We start from the raw sequence: 23,971 nt of genomic DNA, 5'->3' as shown, positions 1-23,971 counted from the left end.
TTATGCAAATAATCCTTTAAATGATTTCTTACGTGACACAAAGTAGTACTCAATTGATATTTAGTGAATGAATGGATGAACTTACATAGCACTTTATAATCTGTAAAGTACGTTCACAAACATCCTCATAACAGAGCTCACAACACTTCTTTGAGCTCGGTGAACAATGGAACCAATTGGAGAGGTCAAATGACCTGCCATATGCACAAGTTTTTAGTGGTATGTTTAGGATTTTGTTCAAGGTCTTCTGAATCTTGGACTGATATTCTCTGCACAGCATGATGCCAAGGGTTGATCACAGCCTTCATTCAGTCCCCAGACTAGTCAGTGACCTCAGCAATGTTTCATGACCAACCAGAGCATTACCACGTTTTAGATTGCTAGGCCTTGCTAACATTCCTTAAGAACATGCCCTATTTACAAAGGGAAGAATTTAAGTCCTGTGCTCAAGAACAGATATAGTGATTCCAGGCATTGCTCACTGCTGTTTAAAATACAAACTAGCAAGGATGGCAGCATGATATATTGAAAAAGACATGGATCTTTTACATGACATTGAGTCAGGAAGATCAGAGTTCACTTCCTGGATAAATCCATGTTCAAAAACAAACCTTTAGAAGCAAATAGTTCCAACCTATTTTATTTTCAGTGACTGATGACATCATCTTGTTTACTAAGCCATTTGTTGGAGTAAGCAATAACCTTATCAATTCTGAGAGAGGAACCTTTTAAGATAATGGGGCAGTTTACATCTCTGAGCTTCAATTTCTACAACTTCTAAATGGGCTAATAAATAAAATTACAACATACAATTGTGAGGATTAAATATGTCCATCTATATATACCTAATGCATAGTAGATGCCCAAGGGATAGTAATTCTTTTTTTTTTTTTTAATCACTGCCTAATTACTAGTCCAACTTTAAGCCCACTTTGATAGATGTTTGTTGTTATGTATTTTTAGATTTCATCTAAGGGCAAAATCATACACTTTGGCACAGAGAAGAAACTCCCAGGTTCATCTTACCAGCTTTTAAACCTTTCTGTGACTCAGCACATGGTTCCTACAGCCCGTCTCCTGGTATATTACATTGTCACAGGACAGCAGATAACAGAATTAGTATCTGACTCAGTCTGTCTAAATATTGAAGAAAAATGTAGCAACCAGCTTCAGGTGAGCCACAGATACTCTCCCTAGCCTGAGGTCATCCTGAGTAACTGTTTAATTTCACCTTGAGATACTTTTTTTTTTTTTTCAATTCATTTTAGATCTATCTGTCTCCAAATAAAGATATATATTCTCCAGGCGAAACTGTATCTCTCACTATGGAAACTCAGTCAGAATCGTGGGTAGCGTTATCATCAGTGAGCCGTGCTATAAATAGCATCCAAGAAAGAAGCAAAAATAACATGGAAAGAGTTAAGTAGAATAAATGCTGTCATTCCTGTTGTTACATGTCGTTACATGTTATTACATGGCTCGGGGCCAGGTGGCCACCATGGTTCTCTCGTTGTTCTGTGGGTCACTCATGGGAGAAAAATAAAGGAAAAAAAATATGGTTGCACCAATGTCTATCTTCTCAGCTAAATTTAAGGATAGTAATACCAGCAGCTAACATTCATTGAACACTATATGCTGAGTATTATTGTAAGACCTTTTAATTTATTATACCATTGAATATTTACAACAATCCTATGAGATAAAAACCAACAATAAAGATATTTAAAATGTATTGAGTCCTTATTAGTGGAGTTCCTGTGTTATGAATGAGGAAAACTAAGTCACAGATTAGGTTTCTTGTGACCTGAGTAGAATCCCAGCACAGGATATAATCGAGTGAACTTGTTTGATCTGAGTTACCCATTTTGGTTATTCTTTTAGACATATAAAGGATAATTATCCAGTTAATTTACTCTCCAATTTATTTTGTTTTATATGAACACACTTTATTTGGGAATATCTTCAGTTAAATGCTAAAATGCAGTTTTCTCTGGGAATAAACTAAAATGTAATTAGATCCACATTCAGAAACCTTCAGATGCAATCAATTCCAAACTAGCTTCCTTTCAGAGACTGATGACATCATCTTGTTTACTAAACCATTTTTTAAAAATAACATTATTGACTCTCAGAGAGCAGCACATGTGTGTGGATACCTTTTAAGCAAATCTATAAAATTAAATTTCTTACTCCAGGGCAGGGATATGAATAAAAATGCTGGGGTTTGGTGAGTTGAATATATTAAAGTCAATGAAGAGGTATGGAGAGGGGAGCAGAAAAACAGGGGGTGGGGGGAGACTTTGTGGCTACACATGAACACTGCGGCCATGAACAGTTGTTTTGTCTGCTCCTGCCGCTTCCCCAGCCACTCTCAGGAGCCACTCGGGTCATGGTCACAAACTCTTCAGAGGAGCCAACCCTCGTCATCAAAAATAATTCGTTGGGTATCCCCAACCGATTTTAATGCTCTGCCCTATGTTGGGTAGAGCAGCAAAACATGGGGTCTGATCCCCCTCAAAATTTAGAGCTGGAAAAGGACCATGAGAGGTACTGAATGTTTTGTTTATTCATTCATTCACTCATACATTTGTGCAAAGGATATTTTATTAATTCAATGTACTGTACAAAGCTCTAAGAAGGGAGAATGTAAGCTGTTTCCTAAGAACTTCCATATCAAAGTTATACTGAATGAATTTTGATAGTATATATTCAAGAAGTGAAACCCAGTGAAATGCAGTAGGGTTTGGGAAAACCAGGGAACTAGATTTTAACATTTAATAAGTGAGAGACTTGTAACTAACATTATCCCCAATTCAAGAATTCCTCATAATGGCCACTAACTGTTTTTCTTGGGGGTGGGGAATGATTTCCTTTCTCAACAGATACTGCAATCTTTTGATAAAACTGGCCAGGACTGTGGAGGAAGTGGTGGCAGGAATAATGCTGAAGTGTTTGACTTAGCAGGACTCACTGTCCTCACCAATGCAAATGGAGATGACTCCCAACAAGATGGTAATGAATTGTTTTCAACCAACTAACCTGAATATTCTTGTTATGAAAATACACCTCTTTTCCTGGACCCATACTAATTTTCCCTCCAAATCCTCCCTGTTCCACTGCGTAATTTTTTTAACTAAAAAAAAAAAAAAAATTATATTATTGTGGTAAAACTCCGAACATGAGATCTACCCTACTAACAAATTAAGTGAGGTGTTAAATACATTATTGTTGACTATAGGTACAGTGTTGTACAGCAGATCTCTAGAGCTTATTTGTCTTGCTTAACTGAAACTTTATTCCTTTTGATTAGTGACTCCCTATTGTCTCCTCCTCCAGCGCTTGGCAACCACCATTCCACTCTTTGATTCTATGAACTTGGCTATTTTAGATAGCTCATATAAGTGGAACCATGCTGGTTGCCTTTCTGTGACTGGCTTATTTCATTTAGCTTAATATCTTCAAGGTTCATCCATGTTAGTGCATATTGCAGAATTTTCTTCTCTTTTAAGGCTAAATAGTATTACATGTATACATATGCACACATATATGTTGTGTGTGTGTATATGTATATAATGTGTGTGTAACATACATACACACAATGGAATACTATACATACATACTCTTTATTCATTCCTCTGTTAATGGACATGTAAGTTGTTTCTATACCTTGGCTTTTGTGAATGGGTGTTACAATGAACACAGGAGTGCTAGTATCTCTTTGAGATCCTGATTTCAGTTCTTCTTAGATAATAAGTATCTAGAAGTGGGATTGCTGGATCATATGGTAGTTCTATTTTTATTTTTTGAAGAACTTCTATACTGTTTTTCACTGCCTTACTTTGCATTCCCACCAACAGTGTGTAAGGGTTCAAGTTTCTCCACATTCTTGCCAACATTTATCTTTTTTTTTTCATCATACCCAGTTTGACAGATGTGATTTCTCATTGTGGTTTTGATTTGCATTTCTCTGATTAGTAACATTGAGTACTTTTTCATATACCTGTTGGCCATTTGTATATCTTCTTTGGAGAAATGTCTTTCGGAGTCCTTAACCCACTTTTCAATTGGGTTATTAGGTTTTTTTGCTATTGAGTTGTAGGAGTTCTTTATGTATTTTGGAGATTAACCTTTTATCACATATATAGTTTGCAAATATTTTCTTCCCTTTCCTAGGTTGCCTGTTCACTCTGTTAGTTGCTTCCTTTGCTGTGCTTTTTAGTTTGATGAGATTCTACCTGTTTATCGTTTCTGTTGCTGTTCTTTTGTTGTTTTATTTTTATTTTGTAGCTCCTCAGAAATATTTTTTTTCTTCAAATTTTTATTTAAATTCTAGTTAACATACAGTGCAATACTGGTTTCAGCAGTAGAATCCAGTGATTCATCACTTACATACAACACCCAGTCTTCATCATAACAAGTGCCCTCAATACCCATCACCCATCTAGCCCATCTTCCACCCACCTCCCTCCATCAACCCTCAGTTTGTTCTCTATTGTTAAAAGCCTGTTATGGTTTGTTTCCCTCTCTCTCTTTCTTGCCCCCCTCCCAAATGTTCATCTATTTTGTTTCTTAAATTCCACATATGAGTGAAGTCATATGGTATTTGTCTTCCTCTGACTTATTTCGGTTAGCATAATACACTCTAGCTCCTTGCATGTCATTGCAAATGGTGTTGCTGTGCTTTTGATATCATATCCATGAAATCATTGTTATAACCAATGTCATGAAGCTTTTCCCGTATGTTTTCTTCTAGGAATTTTGGGGTTGTAAATCCTACATTTACATCTGTATTCATTTTGAGTTGATTTTTGTGTATGGTATCAAACAAGGGCCCAATTTTATTTTTTTGCATGTGGACATCCTATTTCCCCAACACCATTTGTTAGAGAACTTCTTTCTCCATTGTGTACTCTTGGCACTCTTATTGAACATCAGTTGACCATATATGCATGAATTTGGTTTTGGGCTCTCTATTCTGTTCCATTGGTCTGCATGTCTGTCTTTATATTGGGATCATACTGTTTGATTACTGTAGCTTTGTAATATCGCTTGAAATCAGAAAATGTGATACCTCCAGCTTTATTCTCCTTTCTCAGGATTGATTTGGCTGTTCATGGTCTTTTGTGCTTCCATGTGAATTATAGAATTGCTTTTTCTGTTTCTATAAAAAAAATGCCATTGGGATTTTGATAGATTGCATCTAATCTGTAGATCATTTTTGGTAGTACAAACATTTTAACAATATTAAGTCTTCTTGTCTGTGAACATGGGATGTCTTTCCACTTGTTTGTGTCTTCTTTCATTTCTTTCATCAGTGTTTGTAGCTTTCAGCAAGCACATATTTCACCTCCTTAACTAGGTTTATTCTTAAGGTTTTTTTGGAGAGGTACTATTGTAAATTAAATTGTTTTCATAATTTCATCTTTGGATAGTTCATTGTTACTGTATAGAAACACCACTGATTATGTAGATTTTTTTTATCCTGCAACTTTACTGAATAAGTTTAGTAGTGTAATAGTTTTTTATGCAGTTTTTTTTCTATATATATAACCATTTTATCTGCAAACAAGGACAATTTTACTTCTTCCTTTATGGTTTCAATGCCTTTTTTTTTCTTGCCTAATCACTCTGGCTAGAACTTCCAGCAGTATGTTAAATCGAAATGATGGAGAGTAGGAATCACTATCTTGTTCCTGATCTTAAAGGATATGCTTTTAAGTTTTTTCTTTTTTTTTTTTTTAATGTTTATTTGTTTTCGAGAGAGACAGAGACAGAACATGAGTGGGTTAGGGGCAGAGAGAGAAGGAAACACAGAATCCAAAGCAGGCTCCAGGCTCTGAGCTGTCGGCACAGAGCCCGACAAGGGGCTCGAAGTCACGAGCTGTGAGATCATGACCTGAGCCAAAGTCAGACACTCAACCAACTGAGCCACCCAGGCGCCCCCTTTTCAGTTTTTTACCACTGAGTATGATGTTAGTATGATGTTACCTGTGGGCTTTTTATATATGGCCCTTATTATGTTCAGGTACTTTCCTTCTATTCCCAGTTTGTTGAGACTTTTTTATCATGAAAGAATGATGAATTTTGTCAAATGCTTTTTCTGTATCTATTGAGACAATTGTGTAGCTTTTATTTCTTTATTTGTTAATGTGGTGCATCACTGTGTATCACATTAATTGATTTTCATATGTTGAACCACACTTAGTCATGGTGTTTGAGCCTTTTCCTATGCTGTTGGATTCTATTTGCTAGTATTTTGTTGAGGATTTTTGTACTTATATTCATCAAGAAATTTTATTTTCTTGTTGGTGTCTTTGTCTTCGGTATCATGGTAATTTCGGCCTCATTAAATGAGTTTGGAAGTGTCCTTCCTATTTAATTTTGAGAAGAGTTTGAGAAGGATTAGAATTAATTTATCTTTACATGTTTGGTAGAATTTACCAGTAAAGCCATCTGGTCTGGACTTTCGGTTTCAGGGAGGTTTTTGATTATTGACCCAAAATTTGTACTAGTTATAGGGTTTTTTCGTCCTTCTGTTTATTCATGATTTAATCTTGGTAGGTTTTATGTTTCTAGGAATTTATCCATTTAATTTCTTCTGAGTTATCCAGTTTGTTAGCGTGTAACTGTTCATAGTAGTCTCTTATGATCCTTTTTATTTCTGTGGCATCAGTTGTAATGTCTCCTTTTTCATTTCTGATTTTACTTATCTGGGTCTTCTTTTTTTCTTAGTTAGGCTAGCTAAAGGTTTGTCAATTTTGTTTATCTTTTCAAAATACCAAGTCTTAGTTTCATTGATTTTTTTTTTAATATTTCATTTATTTCTGCTGTAACCTTTGTTATTTTCTTTTTTTTTTTTCTTTTTCTTTTTTTTTTTTTTTTTACTGACTTTGGATTTGGTTTGGTCTTTTTCTAGTTCTTTGAGGTGTAACATTAGGTTGTTTATTTGAGATCTGTCTTCTTTCTTAAATTAGGCATTTATTGCTATGAACTTCCCTCTTAGTACTGCTTTTGCTGCATCCTATAAGTTTTGGCATGTTGAATTTTTGTTTTTATTTCTTGAAGTATTATCTAACTTCCTTTTTGATTTCTTCTTTGACCTAATGGTTGTTCAAGAGTATGCTGTTTAATTTGCACATACTTGTGAATTTTCCAGTTTTCCTTCTGTTGTTGATTTCTAGTTTCATTCCATTGTGGTCATAAAAGATACTTGGTATAATTTCAGTCTTCTTAAATTTGTTAAAACTTATTTTGTGACCTAACATATGATCTATTCTGGAGAAGGATTGTGTGCCTTTGAGATTAATATATATTCTGCTGTTGTTGGTTAGAATGCTCTGTATATGTTTGTTAGGTCTATTTAGTCTATAGTGTTGTTTAAGTCCTCTGTTTCCTTATTGATTTATTGTCTGGATGTTCTACCCATTATTGAAAGTGTGATACTGAAGTCTCCTCCTATTACTATATTGCTGCCTACTTCTCCCTTCAGTTCTGTCAATATTTGCTTTATATATTTAGGTGTTCTGATGTTAGATGCATCTTTAGTTATTATATATTCCTGTAGATTGACTTTATTTATCGTTATATAATATCCTTCTTTGTCTCTTGTGACAATTTTGACTTAAAGTCTATTTTGTCTAAGTATAGCTGCCCTTGCTCTCTTTTGATTACCATTTGCATGGGATATCTTTTTCCATCCTTTACTCCCACAACACATTTCTGATAAGCTTGTCAGCACTCTGCATGAACCCCCCCCCCCCCACCAGCATCCATGTCCCTCTAAGGAAGAGAGTCTGTCTTAGGTCAGATTAAACTGCTTCTGGATCTTTTCCTTTCTTGCATTGCTTTAGGGCCCTGTGATCAGACCTCACTTGTCTTCTTGGGGAGCACCTTAGAGGGGGTCTTGTTCTGTCAAACCACTTCCTGGCATGCCTTTCTCCTATCATTTGCCATAAAAGCTCAAGCTTCACCTTTTCTTCCAACCCCACTCCCAAGCTGGCCTTGGAGAATGACCTCTCCCCCTGTGCTAATTTGCTAGGGTTGCCAAAACAAAGTAGTACAGACCGGGTGGGTTAAACAACAGAAACTGTTTCCCCACAGTTTTTAGAGACTAGAAGTTCAAGGTCAAGGTGTCAGTAAGATAGATTTCTTCTAAGCCTTCTCTCCTTGGCTTACAGATGGCCACTTTCTCCCTGAGTCCTCACACAGTCTTTCTTCTCTGTGTATCTGTGTTCTAATCTCTTCTTATAAGGACCCACCCCATATTGGATTAAGGCCCACCCAATGACCTAATTTAACTTTAATTACCTCTTTAACAACCTCATCTCCAAATATTTTGAGGTACAGGGGGTTAGGACTTTAACATATGAATTTGTGGAGGAAAACTGAATTCAGCACCTAACAGTCCCTTTATACTCAGTCTGACTTTATAATATTAATAGAATGAAACCCCAATTTCATGTCTTTCTTTTTTAATTTTAATTTTATTTTTTAAATTTATATCAATTAGTTAACATATAGTGCACCAATGATTTCAGGAGTAGATTCCTTAATGCCCCTTACCCACTTAGCCCTTCCCCCCTCCCACAACCCCTCCAGTAACCCTCTGTTTGTTCTCCATATTTAAGTCTCTTATGTTTTGTCCCCCTCCTTGTTTTTATATTATTTCTGCTTCCCTTCCCTTATGTTCATCTGTTCTGTGTCTTAAAGTCCTCATATGAGTGAAGTCATATGATGTTTGTCTTTCTCTGAGTGACTAATTTTGCTTAGCATAATACCATCTAGTTCCATCCACATAGTTGCAAATGGCAAGATTTCATTCTTTTTGATTGCCGAGTAATACTCCATTGTGTATATATACCACACCTTCTTTATCCATTCATACATCGATGGACATTTGGGCTCTTTACATACATTGGGTATTGTTGATAGTGCTGCTATAAACATTGGGGCGCATGTGCCCTTTCGAAACAGCATCCCTGTATCCCTTGGATAAATACCTAGTAGTGCAATTGCTGGGTTCTAGGGTAGTTCTATTTTTAATTTTTTGAGGAACCTCCATAGTGTTTTCCAGAGTGGCTGCACCAGCTTGCATTCCCACCAACAATGCAAAAAAGATCTTCTTTCTCCACATCCTCACCAACATCTGTTGTTGCCTGAGTTGTTCATGTTAGCCATTCTGACAGGTGTAAGGTGGTATCTCATTGTGGTTTTGATTTGTATTTCCCTGATGATGAGTGATGTGGAGCATTTTTTCATGTGTCAGTTGGCCATCTGGATGTCTTCTTTGGAGAAGTGTCTATTCATGTCTTTTGCCCATTTCTTCACTGGATTATTTGTTTTTTGGGTGTTGAGTTTGTAAGTTCTTTATAGATTTTGGATACTAACCCTTTATCTGATATGTAGTTTGCAAATATCTTCTCCCATTCTGTTGGTTGCCTTTTAGTTTTGCTGATTGTTCTCTTTGCTGTACAGAAACTTTTTATTTTGATGAGGTCCCAATAGTTCATTTTTGCTTTTGTTTCCCTTGCCTCTGGAGACATGTTGTGTAAAAAGTTGCTGCGGCCAAGATCAAAGAGGTTTTTGCCTGCTTTCTCCTCGAGGATTTTGATGGCTTCCTTACATGTAGGTCTTTCATCCATTTTGAGTTTATTTTTGTGTATGGTGTAAGAAAGTAGTCTAGGTTCATTCTTCTGCACGTCGCTGTCCAGTTTTCCCAGCACTACTTGTTGAATAGACTGTCTTTATTCCATTGGATATTCTTTCCTGCTTTGTCAAAGATTCGTTGGCCATACATTTGTGGGTCCATTTCTGGGCTCTCTATTCTGTTCCATTGATCTGAGTGTCTGTTTTTGTGCCACCATATTTCGTGTCTTTAGATTTTTGTGATATCCAGGATAGGGACAGAATTTTACTGATTTTTGTTGTTTCCTAACTGGGAGACAAAAGGCACTCACTAAGTGTTTTAAACAGATGAACAAACACCTTAAAAATGTGTGTATTTGATGCTTTCTGTCTTATTATGTTTGAGCTTCTTGAGGTCATACTTTAGCAAAGAACAAATAATAATAGTGCTACCAAAAAATATGCTTACTCTGCTCTTGTACATCTCTGTTTTACGGGTATACAGATCAGAATTGTTGTGGGAAATAGAACAGATCTCTGATAAAATATACACAGTCCATTCTGTGAACTGGTAATTTAGATAATCTGATGGAAGCATTTATTCTGAGGTATGTTCTCTCTCTGTTTTTTAACAGGTGGATTGTTGGAGAAAATTCCCAGATCAAGAAGAGAATTAAAAGAGAAGATAGAAAGTCTAGGTGCTCCAAAGTTTCATGTTGTTTTCAGAGGTTATGATGAAGTGATCCAGGATCTGCTACATTTTCTCATTCTAGCTAATTGATGTAGACCAGATGAAAAGATCTGTAGGCACACCCAGCTTTTGCTCTTTATAGGAGTAAAGCAAACTGGTTAAATTAACACACATTTACTTCGCAGAGTCTTAACTTAAAAGAAATAGGTCACCACCATAGCCATTCTCTATAGTGATGATAGAGTTGCTTTCTAATTGTCTCATAGATCTTCCTCTCTCTCTCAGAGTAGCTGGTGCAGCAGTTAAATGTGTAGCTTCCCCCCACATTCTCACAAAAGCTAGGTCTGATGAACTTTAGGTTGAAATAATAGCTAATGCTAATTGAGGACTGACTACATGCCAGGCACTGTGGATGCCTCATAATCAGATTTTCTCCTTAAACACTCACACCAATCTCATGCAGTAGGTACTCTTATTACCTCCATTTTCCAGATGAAATCATCAAGGCCCAGAGAATTTAATAATAAGTAACATGTCCAACATCTTGGGATAGTGAGTGGCACAGGTCAGATTGACAGCAGAGCCCACTACACTAGTGACTGCTGTGCTCTGCTGGGCACTACTTCTATCCTTTGGATGTTCAGAACCTGTCCAGGTCACTTGGAAGATGCGTGTGAAAGAACTGATTTAAAATTTTTTTTTTTTAACATTTGTTTATTTTTGAGACAGAGAGAGACAGAGCATGAACGGGGGAGGGGCAGAGAGAGAGGGAGACACAGAATCAGAAGCAGGCTCCAGGCTCTGAGCCATCAGCCCAGAGCCTGACACGGGGCTCGAACTCACGGACCGCGAGATCGTGACCTGAGCTGAAGTCAGACGCTCAACCGACTGAGCCACCCAGGCGCCCCTTTTTTTAAATTTTTTTTTAACATTTATTTATTTTTGAGACAGAGAGAGAGAACTGATTTTAATATAGCACTTACATTTCAGTTATACTATCAATAATGTCAAGGAGTTACAGATATTGTGCTTTAATAATAACAATGATAATATTGTCATTAGTATACGTCATTAATAATGACGATAATATTATTAGTAGAATAATGATGATAATAATATTATTATAAAGCACCCCCCCCCTCCATTTCCAGCAGGGATTTGCCACAAAAGCATATTTAGAAGGCATCACATAAAACAATGTTTTTAGAATTAGAGACCAGGTTTGGGTCTCAGCTTACTACTTACAGCTAAGTGATCTTTGCCAAGTTAAATGGAGATAATTTCTCTCTGCTCTGCTCTTAGGAGAACTGAATGAGATCGTACAGGTAAAGCACTTAGCTTAGGAGGAACTAATGTTTAATGCTTTATTCTTTTTATTTTTTATTGCTTTAAATTTTTTGATGCCTATTTATTTTTGAGTGAGAGAGAGAGAGAGAGAGAATGAGCGAGAGGGGGAGGGGTACAGAGAGGGGGAGACACAGAATCCAAAATAAGCTCCAGTCTCCGAGCTGTCAGCACACAGCCTGATGCAAGGCTCAAACCCACGAACCGCGAGATCATGATCTGAGCTGAAGTCAGGTACTTAACCAAATGAGCCACCCAGGTGCCCCAGTGCTTTATTCTTTTTAAAGCTCTTTCTCACCAAAGCCACACTCTGACCGAGGCTAGGCAGAAACTATAATCATTTAATGATGGCAAAATGAGTTTCTGAAAACTGAACTGTGTTGCAAAGTCCAGATGACTGGAAGAGGTGGGGCAGCCACAAGTGTCAGAGCTTCTATTCTGTGGCCCAGTGGCCTTTTCACTACATGATGCTGCCTCTTAGCTCCAGCCCCGGCCCTGCCTCTTAGCAGCTACACCCACTGGGACAAGTCTCTTCCCCTATCTGTACTATTATTTCTTCCTTTCTAAATGACAGAGAAGACATGACCAAGTCTAAGGTCCCTTTCAGAGGTTCTTGAGAAAACAGGAGGGCAACCTCAGTGAAAGTTCTTACTCTTCTATTCACTCACTCAGACTTTGTGCTGGCTGGCTTGACCTTCTTGGCCAAGTGCGTGTCCAGGGGAGAATGACTGTACAAGGGCTTTGAAACCATATCCTGTGAAAACATGGTCCAAATAAAAAAGCCTCAGGGATGTTTACTGGAGAAAGGATGAGATTTAGGTAGTCATGATGACTGTCTTCAAATATTCAAGGAAGTGGTGGTTATGTGACTTTTGCTGCACAAGAGGATTAATTCTATGAGTACCTATAAAGAAATAGGAGTGAGAGTTTGATTTAGAAGATGTCAGGAAGAGTTTTTCAGCAATTAGAGCTCTCTGAAATGGAACAGGTTGCCTGGAGAGGAAGCAGCTTCCCATTCTGATAGCTGTTCCAGCAGGGGCTGGTTGACCATTGGTGCTGGAGGGGGTGGAGCCGGGGGTACCAGGGAGGAAGATGAACCAGAGCCTGTAAGTCTAGCCCCAAGACTTTGAATCTGTACTTGACTAAGAGCAGTTGTATTATCTCAGCATCCACGTTCAAACACCCATTGATCCAGAAGTGCTGTTATGACGGAGCCTTTAAAAGCGAGGAGAGCTGTGAGCAGAGAGCTGCAAAGATTACCCTTGGCCCACGTTGTTCCAGAGCTTTCTCTCAGTGTTGTGAGCTGGCAAATAAACTGCGGGAGGACACGTCTTACATCCATGTAATGATTGGAAGGCATGGTATGTGTAAGCGCTCCTGTTTTGTGTGCAGTACAGTAAGAGGGTGCCAAGCAGTGTCTGTGCTGCCATTGGAAGAAGTACTTCCAAATTTGGCTTCATGTAGGAAAGATGAAGTATGAACTCCTGCCAATTTGGCTTCAAAAAAACAGAGTGGTCAGTGGCAATAATACTAGTTTGGATACCACTAGTCCCACTAGTCCCACTGACCAGCTTTCTCACTAACTCAGTGTGTAGCGTTTGCAGGTCGTTATTTATCCTCTAAGAGCTAGTTTGTGAAATGGAAATATTTGACGGAATGATTCTGTGATACTCACTTTGTACACACATCATTGACCACACATGATACTTAAAATCTTGCAAAAAGACAATAGGAGACTTTGAAGAATCAAAATATCATTATTGATTCTGCCATAAAGCATAACCAATAAGAAATTTTAGAAGTAGAAGAAATCCCAGTAAGTATATACAGAAAAGAGTTTCCTTTACTTCAATTTCACATGGTTTCGTGGAAAATCCTGATGAGTACAACTTATTACAATTTTGTTTAATTTTAATAACCTTTTCCACCTATTTTCCTTGGTTTCATCTGAATTCTACTTAACTGCCCTACTGTGCAGATCATGCAAGTTAAGGCATGATCATAATTAAGAAAAATATTGCAATGTTTGTTTAATCTGGTGCTTTAAAAAGTCAGTAACTTTTAAATTATTTTTTAAATTTTTTATTTTTAGTTTTTTTCCAATTTTATTGAGATATAATGGGCATATAACATTGTGTAAGTTTAAGGTGTACAACGTAATCATTTGGATTATGTATATATTGTGAAATGTTTACCACAGTAAGTTCAGTTAACATCTATTACCTCTCATACTTACAATTTTTTTCCTTGTTAAATAACTTTTTTTAAAAAAAGGATTTAATAACTTCTTTGTGCCTTTCCATGAACTTATAAAAGTATATAAACAAGTAAGCTCTGAAAAATATTTTAAAATATAAAACTTATCTTAAATCTTCAATAATAGTGATATTGCTGGGAAATCTTTCTAAACTTATGAATGCATATGATTAAAATATTTTTATTAGTTAAAAAATATATGAAAGTAATATAACCTATAGGCTTAAAAAAGCCAAATAATAAAATTTAGAGGAAAATCAACAAAATATTTAAGAATAAACATTAAAGAAAGCTCTGTCAGTTGACTGTTTTCCTTATGCTCTGCCTTGTGTTCCCATGACTTATTCATTGCCTGTCTGGAGAGGCCTGTACCTCCCTCTCCCCTTCACCCATTTTTTTCTAACTCCTTACTTCCTTTCCCTCTGGCAACCATCAGTTTGTTCTCTGTGTTTATAGGTCTGATCCTGCTTTTTGTTTGCTTACTGTTTTGTTTTTGTTTTGTTTAGATTTCATTTATGAGTGGAATCATATGATATTTGTCCTTCTTAGCCTGACTTATTTTACTTAGCATAATGCCTTCCATGTTAATTCATGTCCTCTTTTCTTCTCAAACTTGCCAGAGCTTTCTCTATTATATTGATCTTTTTAAAGAAACAATTTTTTAGTTTTGTTGATTACGTCTATAATTGTTTTCTGTTTTATATGGTCCATTAATCTCTACCTTCTACTTTTTTTTGTTTTATTGTTCTTTTTCTAACTTTGTAAGTTAACTACATTTATTTTTCATATGAATTATTGATTCAGGTGTCTCCTTGTATTTTTTACAGTTTTTGCTGTATGTACTTCAAAGCTGTGTTCTTACGTACATAGTTTATGCCTACCTCTTCTTTTTAGCAAAATGTAACTCTATCCACATAAAATATTTTTTTACCCCATTTAAATTGTTCTGAATTCTGTTTTATCAGAAGTTATTATTTAACTACTAGCTTATCTTTTGTCAGTATTTGGCCTGTATATGGTCTTCTATCCCTTTATTTTAAACTTTTCTCTATCACTTGGTGCTGTTGTATAGCTTTTAAATCTGTTTCTAGATAAGTTTTCTTTTCTTAACCTGTTTTGAGAATGTCTAACTTTTAATGAGATGTTTTAAGCCCACTCAAGTTTGTTGAGTTTATACTTATTCATGTTCTCTTATATTTTCTATTGAATATGCTTCCTTATTGTTTCTTTATATCCTTTCTTGCCTTTTGTTGATTTGCTTTGGCACATCCTTCTTTACCCTTTTATTAAAAATTTGCACTAGTTTTCATTACAAAAACAATACTGTAATAGAAGAGTGTGAAGTACAAGGTAAAAATTCCTGACCCCTGTACTACCTGCTTTCTAAGACATTGCCATTGTTTAAAATTTTTTATCTTTCCAGAAATTTTCTCTGCCTATGTAAATATTTATGTCTACACCTGTAGCTGTATCTCTGTATAACATTTTGTTTTATACCTATGGGAGGTTACCATTCTGTATTTTGCTTTTTGCATGTAATGCATATTAGACACCTTAAATCGAGGATTTTATTTTCCTATTTTGATATTACAAAAATTAAATGTTTGATCAAATTCATTAAAATATTTAATTTAAAGTTAGCCATCATGCTTTAACATGTAACTCTATTGTATGTTATGTTTACCCTGTGTTTTCATATTTTTAATTTAGAGCCATCAAGCAGGTACCCAATAATGTTTGAAAGAAGCAATTTTTTAGAAAACGGGTTATGGGAAGTACATCATGTCTCTAAAAGGTATTCTAAGATTTTATTCTTTTCCTTAGGAATTTTAAAAATTATTCAAATATGATATATAAGTGGTCTGTCAATCTTCAGAGGGTTTCTTTGATTATTAAAGATAGCACTGACATTTGATCAAGGTTAATTTGGTTGGCTATTGGGCTGGTTTTTCCCTCAGTAGCAGGGTTAACTGAGCACTGATCTTTGTAGACGAATGCCATTTCACTTACCTTGAACTTATACTGAGCATGTAGTTTGGGGTGATATCTGGGCATTATACTTCTGTGTAGTTGTTTCAGTACTTCTAAACAGACTCTGGTGTGTAACAAACACACCAACAATGTATATCATCCATTTAGGTATGTATTTCCAATGCTATTTATCTACATAACAAATAAGAGAAGGCAATATTTTCCTTGTATTATAAACACACGCTGTAAATAACCGATTATCCATAAGGTTTGAGAAATGATCAGTTTTTCTTCAGTTATCATGACTTGCCTGATGCCCAACAGCCTCCTTTACCCTCCCTGATTCCAGCTCTATCCACTTCTCTGATTCACTCTCTAAGCACAGCCACCCATGTGATTATGTTAAAATCCAAATCTGATCATGCCATTTCCCCACCTAAAACCATTTCTCCATGACCCATCAGGCAAAATCAATGTAGATTAAGACCCTCTCATCCACTGCTCTTGCCAATGGCTCCAGCCCATCTCCCAGAAGCCCTTGCCACTATCCTTTATTGTGCCCTCTGTGCTCCAGCAGTACTTGGTCTGTGCAGTTTTCTTACCTTTTCCTGGAAATCCTCTTTCTTAACCCTCCACTCCTAACAAAAGGCATTTCACATTTGACAACCAACTCAGACACTGGGTTCACCAGAAAGTGGCCCCCAAAGAATTAAATACTTACCTCTCTGCATTCTTACTGCTTGTATTGAAGCCCTTATTACCTCTGTGATCATGTATTTGTTTACATATTTCTCTCCTCTTCTAGAATAAGTTATTTGAGGCAGACAGCTTGTTACTTATCCCTGTATTTAGTCTTAGGACTGTGCCATGCACATGATAGGCACTTAGGAAATGTACTGTTTAGACTAAATGGACTTTGATATTCTGAAAATTCCTTTTTGTTTCAATTGTTTTTGATTACTTTTCTTAAAAGTAGAGTTCACTGAAAATAATATAATTTAAATTTGATAACTTATCACAGCCCTTTCAGTTTATAAAAGTAGGGCAATGAAAACAAAATATGGGAGTATGTTGAACCATGTCTTAATCCATCTGGGCTGCTATAACAGAAAACCACTGACTGGGTGGCTTATAAACAAGACATTTATTTCTCATAGTTATGGAGGCTGAGAAGTCCAAGATCAAGGCACTGGCAGATTTAATGTTCAGTGAGAGCCCACTTTCTGGTTCACGGATAGCCATGACAGAAGGAATGAGGGAATTCCCCAGGACCTCTTCTGTAAGGACACTAATTCAGTTCATGAGGGCTCCACCCTCATGACCTGAGCACTTCCCAAAGATCTCACGTCTAAATGCCATCACACTGGGGATTATATTTCAATGTATGAATTTTGGGGGGAATGCAAACATTCAATCTATGCCAAACCACATGTATATGCCTATAACCAAACATTCTTGACCCACACAGCAATTTCATATATTTCAACTTAATTGGTGTATAGGCAATCATTCTGAGAATGTAGGAGTCCCTTGTTGTCCTTTGTTCTTTTCTTGACTTTCTCCCCACCTATGGTCACTGATTTAACTTTGTTTTCTTGTGATTTGCTTCAAGAGCCCATATGTGAAAACTGTAAACATTTCTGATTAATAGACCATGTTAAATTGGTTCCAGGTTAACTAAGGCTCACCTGTGTGTGATAGCTGTGAAATATTTTATTTTCTAGGCATCAGATAGAGTTGACGCTACCTGATTCTCTACCTACCTGGGAAATTCAAGGTGTTGGCATCTCAAATCAAGGTAAACAGCTAGTATGATATACTGAATTAAGGAGCAGTTTATTCATTGAAATATGTTTATCATTTTATTGACAGTTTATCCAGAACTTTGGCGATAGCATATTTTAGACTCTCATTGTAAGCTCGTATGAAAAAGAGTTATCTATATGTTTTTGAACATATTTTGTTCATTTAATGTTTTTGTAAGCCATCATTATATGAGCCACAGTTTTAAGTTCCTACTTTCCTAAAACTGTTATGATTTGCTGGGAGGTTGAGGTGGAGGATAAAAACAGGACTCATTACTGAGTTTTCCCTCAAACTATGGGTAACAGTGCAAATCAATATCATTTGTAAATTATTTTTAAGGATATTTATTTGAAGGGTGCCTGGGTGCCTCAGTTGGTTGAGCATCTGACTCTTGATTTCAGCTCAGGTCGTGATTCCAGGGTTGTGAGATCAAGTCCCACATCAGGCTCTGCCTGACCATGGAGCCTACTTGGGATTTTTTTTTTCTCTCTCTCTCCCTTTCCCCAGCTCACACACCCCCATTTGTGCACACCTTCTCTCTCTCTCAAATTAAAAAAAAATGTTATTTCATTTTTTATAATTCAATATTTCACCCATTAAATGGTTTCCATAATGTATTAATGTCTTTGGCTACACTGAAAAATAGGATGGAGACAGACCGCTAAAAAAAAAAAAAAAAAAAAAAAAAAACTATGCAATTTTGTAACCAGAGCACTAACAACAGCAACAAAAGAACAATAATCTGGTAAAGTTCCAAAGATATTAAATTCTAACAGAAAATGTTATAGTACATACAGTACTTAATCTTTAAAAAGAACACAAGTAAAGGTAGCTAAACAGAAGGTTGTGTGAGGGATGGCTGTGGTGGCTGAGTTATGGAGAAATGTGTAGACGTCTGGGGAAGCTGATGGCCAAATGGAGCCGATGAAAATATGTGGGGCAAATGGACGTTGTGTCATAGTACTCGGTTCCTCATTTGCTGGCTGCTTTCAGCTGAGTAATGTACTTGTGTTCAGCTCCTATTACATGGTGGCCAAAAATATTGAAGTGTTAGGCGAAAAAGTGCACATGAATCACCAGGATGCATTGCCATCATTCCCTGTCTTAGCAGTCATTGCAAGCTAAGAACATTCAGGCCTATACCTGGAGCTGAACAGACTGTGCCTAAAAAAATGTTGTGCGTGTGTACTTAATATTTTTATCCAGTGCCTTAAGGAAATGATTCTCAGGCTAATGGAAGTTACTAATGTTTTGTTGTGGTGGTGGTGGCTGAAGTTCACAAACTAATGGTGCAAATGTGAACACTGAGTGGATATTTGATGATACTAAAAACTCTCATTGTTTTTGACAGTGAGGTTAAAAAAACGGAAGTTATTGTCTTTGAGAGATATATGCTGAAATATTGACAGAGAAAATAACGTGATACTGAGATTTGCTTCAAGATATTTCAGGAAGTTCAGGAGAGATGGGTACAGAGGAAACAAAACTGGCCATGAGTTGATAATAATCACTGAGCTGGGTAGTGGGAACGTGGAGGTTCATTATGCCATTCTTTCTACTGTTTATATAAGTTTGATTTTTCCTATAACCAAAAGGGTACTTTTTTAACTTTACAAATAATCATAATAAGGCCTCTTTGTTTACGGCCATTATTTGAATGTTGAAGACAAAGGCCTGCCCGCCAGATAGCCCCGTGGCTCACTCTGCCACAGGTTCCGGGCTTCCCCTGACCAATCTGTGTACCGGACCTTATCTTCTTTATATGTGTCACTGCCTGATAGTTTATCACATGTTGTTTATGTCTTCGTGACTAGAGGGAAGATTTTGCCTGTCTTGTTCACTATTGTATCTGCATTAGCTAGACCAGTGGCCCATGGTAGGAGACTAAGTATTAATTGATTCGAGAAATAAGCATCACTAAGTAGAACTTTCAAGAAGAAGAGAATAATGTGCTTCTGTGCGCTGTCACCCCTCACAGGTCTGTGCGTTGCTGATGTGCTGCAGCTCCAGGTGCACAAAGACAGTTTCCTGGTCGGAGACAACAATATGGCGATCGTCAATTAAGAGGGACAGTTTCCCACACCAAAGTTCCTAAGCAAGTAGGTAAATATGTGGCACCAGAGTCAAGGGCTGAGAAATCTGATGGTAAATCCACTACACACAATTCACTTTAATGTGGCATGAACACCGCCCTTAATGCAAAAGGGTCTGACATCAGGGAGGATTGGGGTGGGGGGGAAGGAGTGAGAGACTCTCAAGTTGTATATAATTAACGTATCGCCAGAGAAAAGGAATGGAAGTTTAGGTGAGAATAAGGTCATATTTTTGTTGGGAATGGTGGGAGTTGAGGGAAGTCTTCCTTAAATTAATCCACAGAAGCACAAGACTGGTGGTTGCCAGTGGTGGGGTTGGGGGCTGCGAGAGATGTGGAGTAACTGCCTGATAGGTAAGGGTTTTTTGTTTTGTTTCGTTTTGTTTTTTTGAGCAATGAAAATATTTTGGAATTAGATAAAGGTAGTAATTGCATAATATTGTGAATGTACTGAATACCACTGAATTGTTCACTTAAAAATGGTTAATTTTATATGAATTTCACCTCAAAACAAAGAAGTCTTCTTGTACTAGCTAATGGTGGGGAGGGCAGTGGAAGTCCCCTCCTCTGTAAAAGTAGGAGGATTGGCAGATAAAATCATCTCTGTCCCACCCCCACATCACTCTGGACATTTGGGATGGATCTCAGAGAATGGGTAGGATTTTCACAAGTAGAAATAACGACTGGAGTATTTTATGATGATAAAACAGCATACATATGGAAAGGGGAAACCATGGACAGTTTATTGCAGCCAGACCCTAGTAGGCTTAGAGGTAAAACATTCTTTTGAACTTCTAAATTATTCCCAGAAGCAGACTAAAGGACCCTTCCCAGTCTTACAGTGAGTTGATGGCAGACCTAAACCTAGAACTTTGGTCTTTTGACTTTTAGGCTTGTGCTCTTTTCACTATAGAAAATAATTGATTCCATATGCTTTAGATCAACAAATTGGTCTTAAATAAATTGTACTAAGAGTTGCAGTATAGGGGCGCCTGGGTGGCTCAGTCGGTTAAGCGTCCGACTTCGGCTCAGGTCACGATCTCACGGTCCGTGAGTTCGAGCCCTGCGTCGGGCTCTGGGCTGATGGCTCAGAGCCTGGAGCCTGCTTCCGATTCTGTGTCTCCCTCTCTCTCTGCCCCTCCCCCGTTCATGCTCTGTCTCTCTCTGTCTCAAAAATAAATAAAAAATAAAATAAAAAACCTTAAAAAAAAAAAAAAGAGTTGCAGTATATTTAAAAATGAATATGTAATCCAGGAATTAAAACCCCAAATCTCAGTCTGGAATGACCATATAGTTAACACCAGTTTGTCTTTCAGAGTTCCAGTGAGAGCCATTTTCTTGGGGAACCTTCTATTAGCCCCAAGCCCTGATAGAACTGTTACTTTCCTTTCTATTTATCTCAAGTCTATCATTACACTCATAAGCATGCTTATATAGCTAATGTCTGAGTCTCCTACTAATCCGACCTAACATTTACTGAGGACTTAATCAAGGTCAGATCCATCCTAAGCTTTTTGCAAGAATTCATTTACCTAATTTTCACCATAACCCTATGAAGTAGATATTTCATTTGTTCTCCCTTTACGGATAGAGAAACTGAGGCACACAGCGATTAATTTGTGCAAGTCAAACAGTGAGTAGCAGAACCAGGACCCAACCCCAGCAGACTGATTCACGAGTCCACACACTGAAGCTCCTCCCTGAGAGCAGCAGCGACTGTCTCTATGATTGCATCCTCGGCACCTGCCTGCCCAGAGCGTATGCACGACTGTCAAACAAACGCATGGTCTCAATGCGAGCTCAGGAATGGCTCATACTTGGCTGTGTAGCCTGAGCAAGTCACCTGGCTTCTCTGAACTCAACATTTATCCTAACCACCATGTTTACAGTTGTAAAGCCCAAATGAGATCATGGATGTGAAAACACCTTGGACAAAAATGAATGTTTAAATAAATACAAATGTACAGGATGACATAGTAAGGATGCTTCGTAAATTATATTCTTCTAAATACTTTAATTATTTGAGAGAATCATAGATTTGGATTCACTTTTGTTCAAAAAGCATTTTAAGAAAAGTTCAGGTAGAAGTCTTTTTCAGTGGCATGATTTGCCTCAATGAGACGCATTATTTGGTAACAATTCTCACTGGCTTGAGTAACCTGCCAGCAATGACAGCTAATTGCCTTTTGGACAGAGGCTTCACATAGATCTTAACTTCTTCCTTCATATATTGGAATAGGCTCAGTTTCATTTCCTTCAGAGTTCAGCATTCATAAGATTTATGTGTATTATTTATGCTTTTAATTAAGGCCTCAAGTAGAATAAAAGCACACTTAACCTTACTTGGGAATTGATTTCCATTTTAAAAACAGTAATGGGGTCACTCACTTTTGATTGGCTGTCCTAATTATAAAGCCACTAAATAAATGGTTACCTAAAAAAAGAAAGAGGTTATTAAACAGATGAATCAAAAGCAGTGAATTGCTCTTATTTATGGTGCCCACTTTTATTTCTAATTTATTTCTAATGCTTTTATTAGAAGTGAGGGCCCTGGAGCAAGCCCTGTAGTAGAGATCCAAACCTAGACATCAACCCCAAATTCTGGCACCATAACTAAACCTTCAGGTTTGTACTCAGCTCCTTGACTCCTTTGAAATACTATGGCAACTTGAAGTTATGGATTTCAAGTCATTCTATATTAAAGCAAGTAAAAAGAGGGAATCTCTCAGAGACAAATTCATTGCCAGTGTTCATTCAGCCCACAGTTATTAGCATTGACTCAGGTGGCGGGCACTGAGATGGCAATAAGAAGTGACTGCTAAAGCAGAAAAACAGAAAAATTCCCAAACACCACCTACCACTGTTATCAATATAGAAATTTCCTTTTTTTCTGCAACTGAGATAATTTTGTAATAGCAAGGTATGCTTGACCAAACTTGACCTGATACCCTGATTTGTACTGTTTGGCCCCGGGTCCTTGCCCTTGCCTTGAGTATCTTCGTGGTGGTTTGCTCATCTCTGGCTACTGATGGCCAGAGAAAAGATCTCCTTAGTTGAGTACATTCCTGGCAGAAAAATTCACCTTCCCCCCCCCCCCCCATAAGCTCAAGGTCTTAAAATGAAATATTTAAATATATTTATGAATTCTGCCTTTCATTACAAAAGAATACTCTGTATTGCCAAAAATAATAATCTTTGGGAGTTCTGCTAGAATTCAACATCATGTTTTGATATTCAGGAATATGGAATGCAAAAGATGAAAACACTTGTGTCAGCGAGTACTAACTAACCTGGAATTCATTCTTTCTTTCCCCCTTATTATCAAAACCTGAATTTTAGCTGGCCTTAATTTCCCTTGAAGTTGGACACAGCCTATTCCCAAGTCTCTTAATGAAATGTATGTATGGGACTTTGGAGAAGGCTGCTCAAAGCAAGTGGATTCAACAGGGAGGGGTCTCTTTTCTGCCTTCCTTTTTGCAGCCCTCATCCTACAAACAATGGCTGGAGTTCCAGCAGCCAACATGGACCATGAGGTAACACTGAAGATGGAAGCTAGGTGATAGCATGGTGGAACAAAAAAATAACGGCCCCTGCCTCTGAGGACATATGGAAATGCCATTGCAGCCTTGGACTTCTGTTATGTGAGAGAGAAATAAACATATACCTCATTTGGGCAACAGTGATTTTGATTGTGTGTTATATACAGCAGAACCTAATTCTTTTTTTTTTTTTAATTTTTTTTTCAACGTTTATTTATTTTTGGGACAAAGAGAGACAGAGCATGAACGGGGGAGGGGCAGAGAGAGAGGGAGACACAGAATCGGAAACAGGCTCCAGGCTCTGAGCCATCAGCCCAGAGCCTGACGCGGGGCTCGAACTCACGGACTGCAAGATCGTGACCTGGCTGAAGTCGGACGCTCAACCGACTGCGCCACCCAGGCGCCCCAGCAGAACCTAATTCTAATTATTATAAACTCATTTTCTTTCTCTGGCCCTGTGTAGCTCCCCTGTCATAACGCTCATCACAGTTTGGTTTAACTGTTCATTTGATGGTCTGTCTTCAACACTAGACCCCAAGTTCCTTGAACATCCTGTCTAGTTCTGCATTGCTGCCCCAACCACTGTCTGGTACATTTTAGGTGCCCAATGAACATTTGTTGAATGGTTGACTGCAGGCACACCTAAAT

At 37.4% G+C, this 23,971-nt stretch overlaps 1 protein-coding gene across 6 annotated transcripts in view; it reads left to right on the top strand.

Moving 5' to 3' along the window:
- LOC102963519 (complement C5) overlaps positions 1 to 23,467 on the top strand; it is a 56,642-nt gene extending 33,175 nt beyond the window's left edge. For 5 of the 6 annotated variants that reach the window (XM_042963770.1, XM_042963769.1, XM_042963768.1 and 2 more), the window contains 9 exons: positions 964 to 1,173; positions 1,269 to 1,418; positions 2,883 to 3,012; positions 10,260 to 10,322; positions 12,826 to 13,020; positions 15,626 to 15,710; positions 17,611 to 17,684; positions 19,671 to 19,791; positions 23,265 to 23,467. In XM_042963770.1, coding sequence (XP_042819704.1) covers positions 964 to 1,173; positions 1,269 to 1,418; positions 2,883 to 3,012; positions 10,260 to 10,322; positions 12,826 to 13,020; positions 15,626 to 15,710; positions 17,611 to 17,684; positions 19,671 to 19,756 — 993 coding nt within the window. In that variant the 3' untranslated portion in view covers positions 19,757 to 19,791; positions 23,265 to 23,467. Of the gene's footprint in view, positions 1 to 963; positions 1,174 to 1,268; positions 1,419 to 2,882; positions 3,013 to 10,259; positions 10,323 to 12,825; positions 13,021 to 15,625; positions 15,711 to 17,610; positions 17,685 to 19,670; positions 19,796 to 23,264 lie in introns of all 6 variants that reach the window. The other variant, XM_042963767.1, reaches the window with a different exon arrangement.
- The last annotated feature ends 504 nt before the right edge of the window (positions 23,468 to 23,971 follow it).

This window comes from Panthera tigris, chromosome D4, assembly GCF_018350195.1.
Source record: "Panthera tigris isolate Pti1 chromosome D4, P.tigris_Pti1_mat1.1, whole genome shotgun sequence".
In the NCBI taxonomy this organism is placed as follows: Eukaryota; Metazoa; Chordata; class Mammalia; order Carnivora; family Felidae; genus Panthera; species Panthera tigris.
The sequence above is the reverse complement of the archived record's forward strand: the minus strand, read 5'-3'. Positions and strand labels throughout refer to the sequence as shown.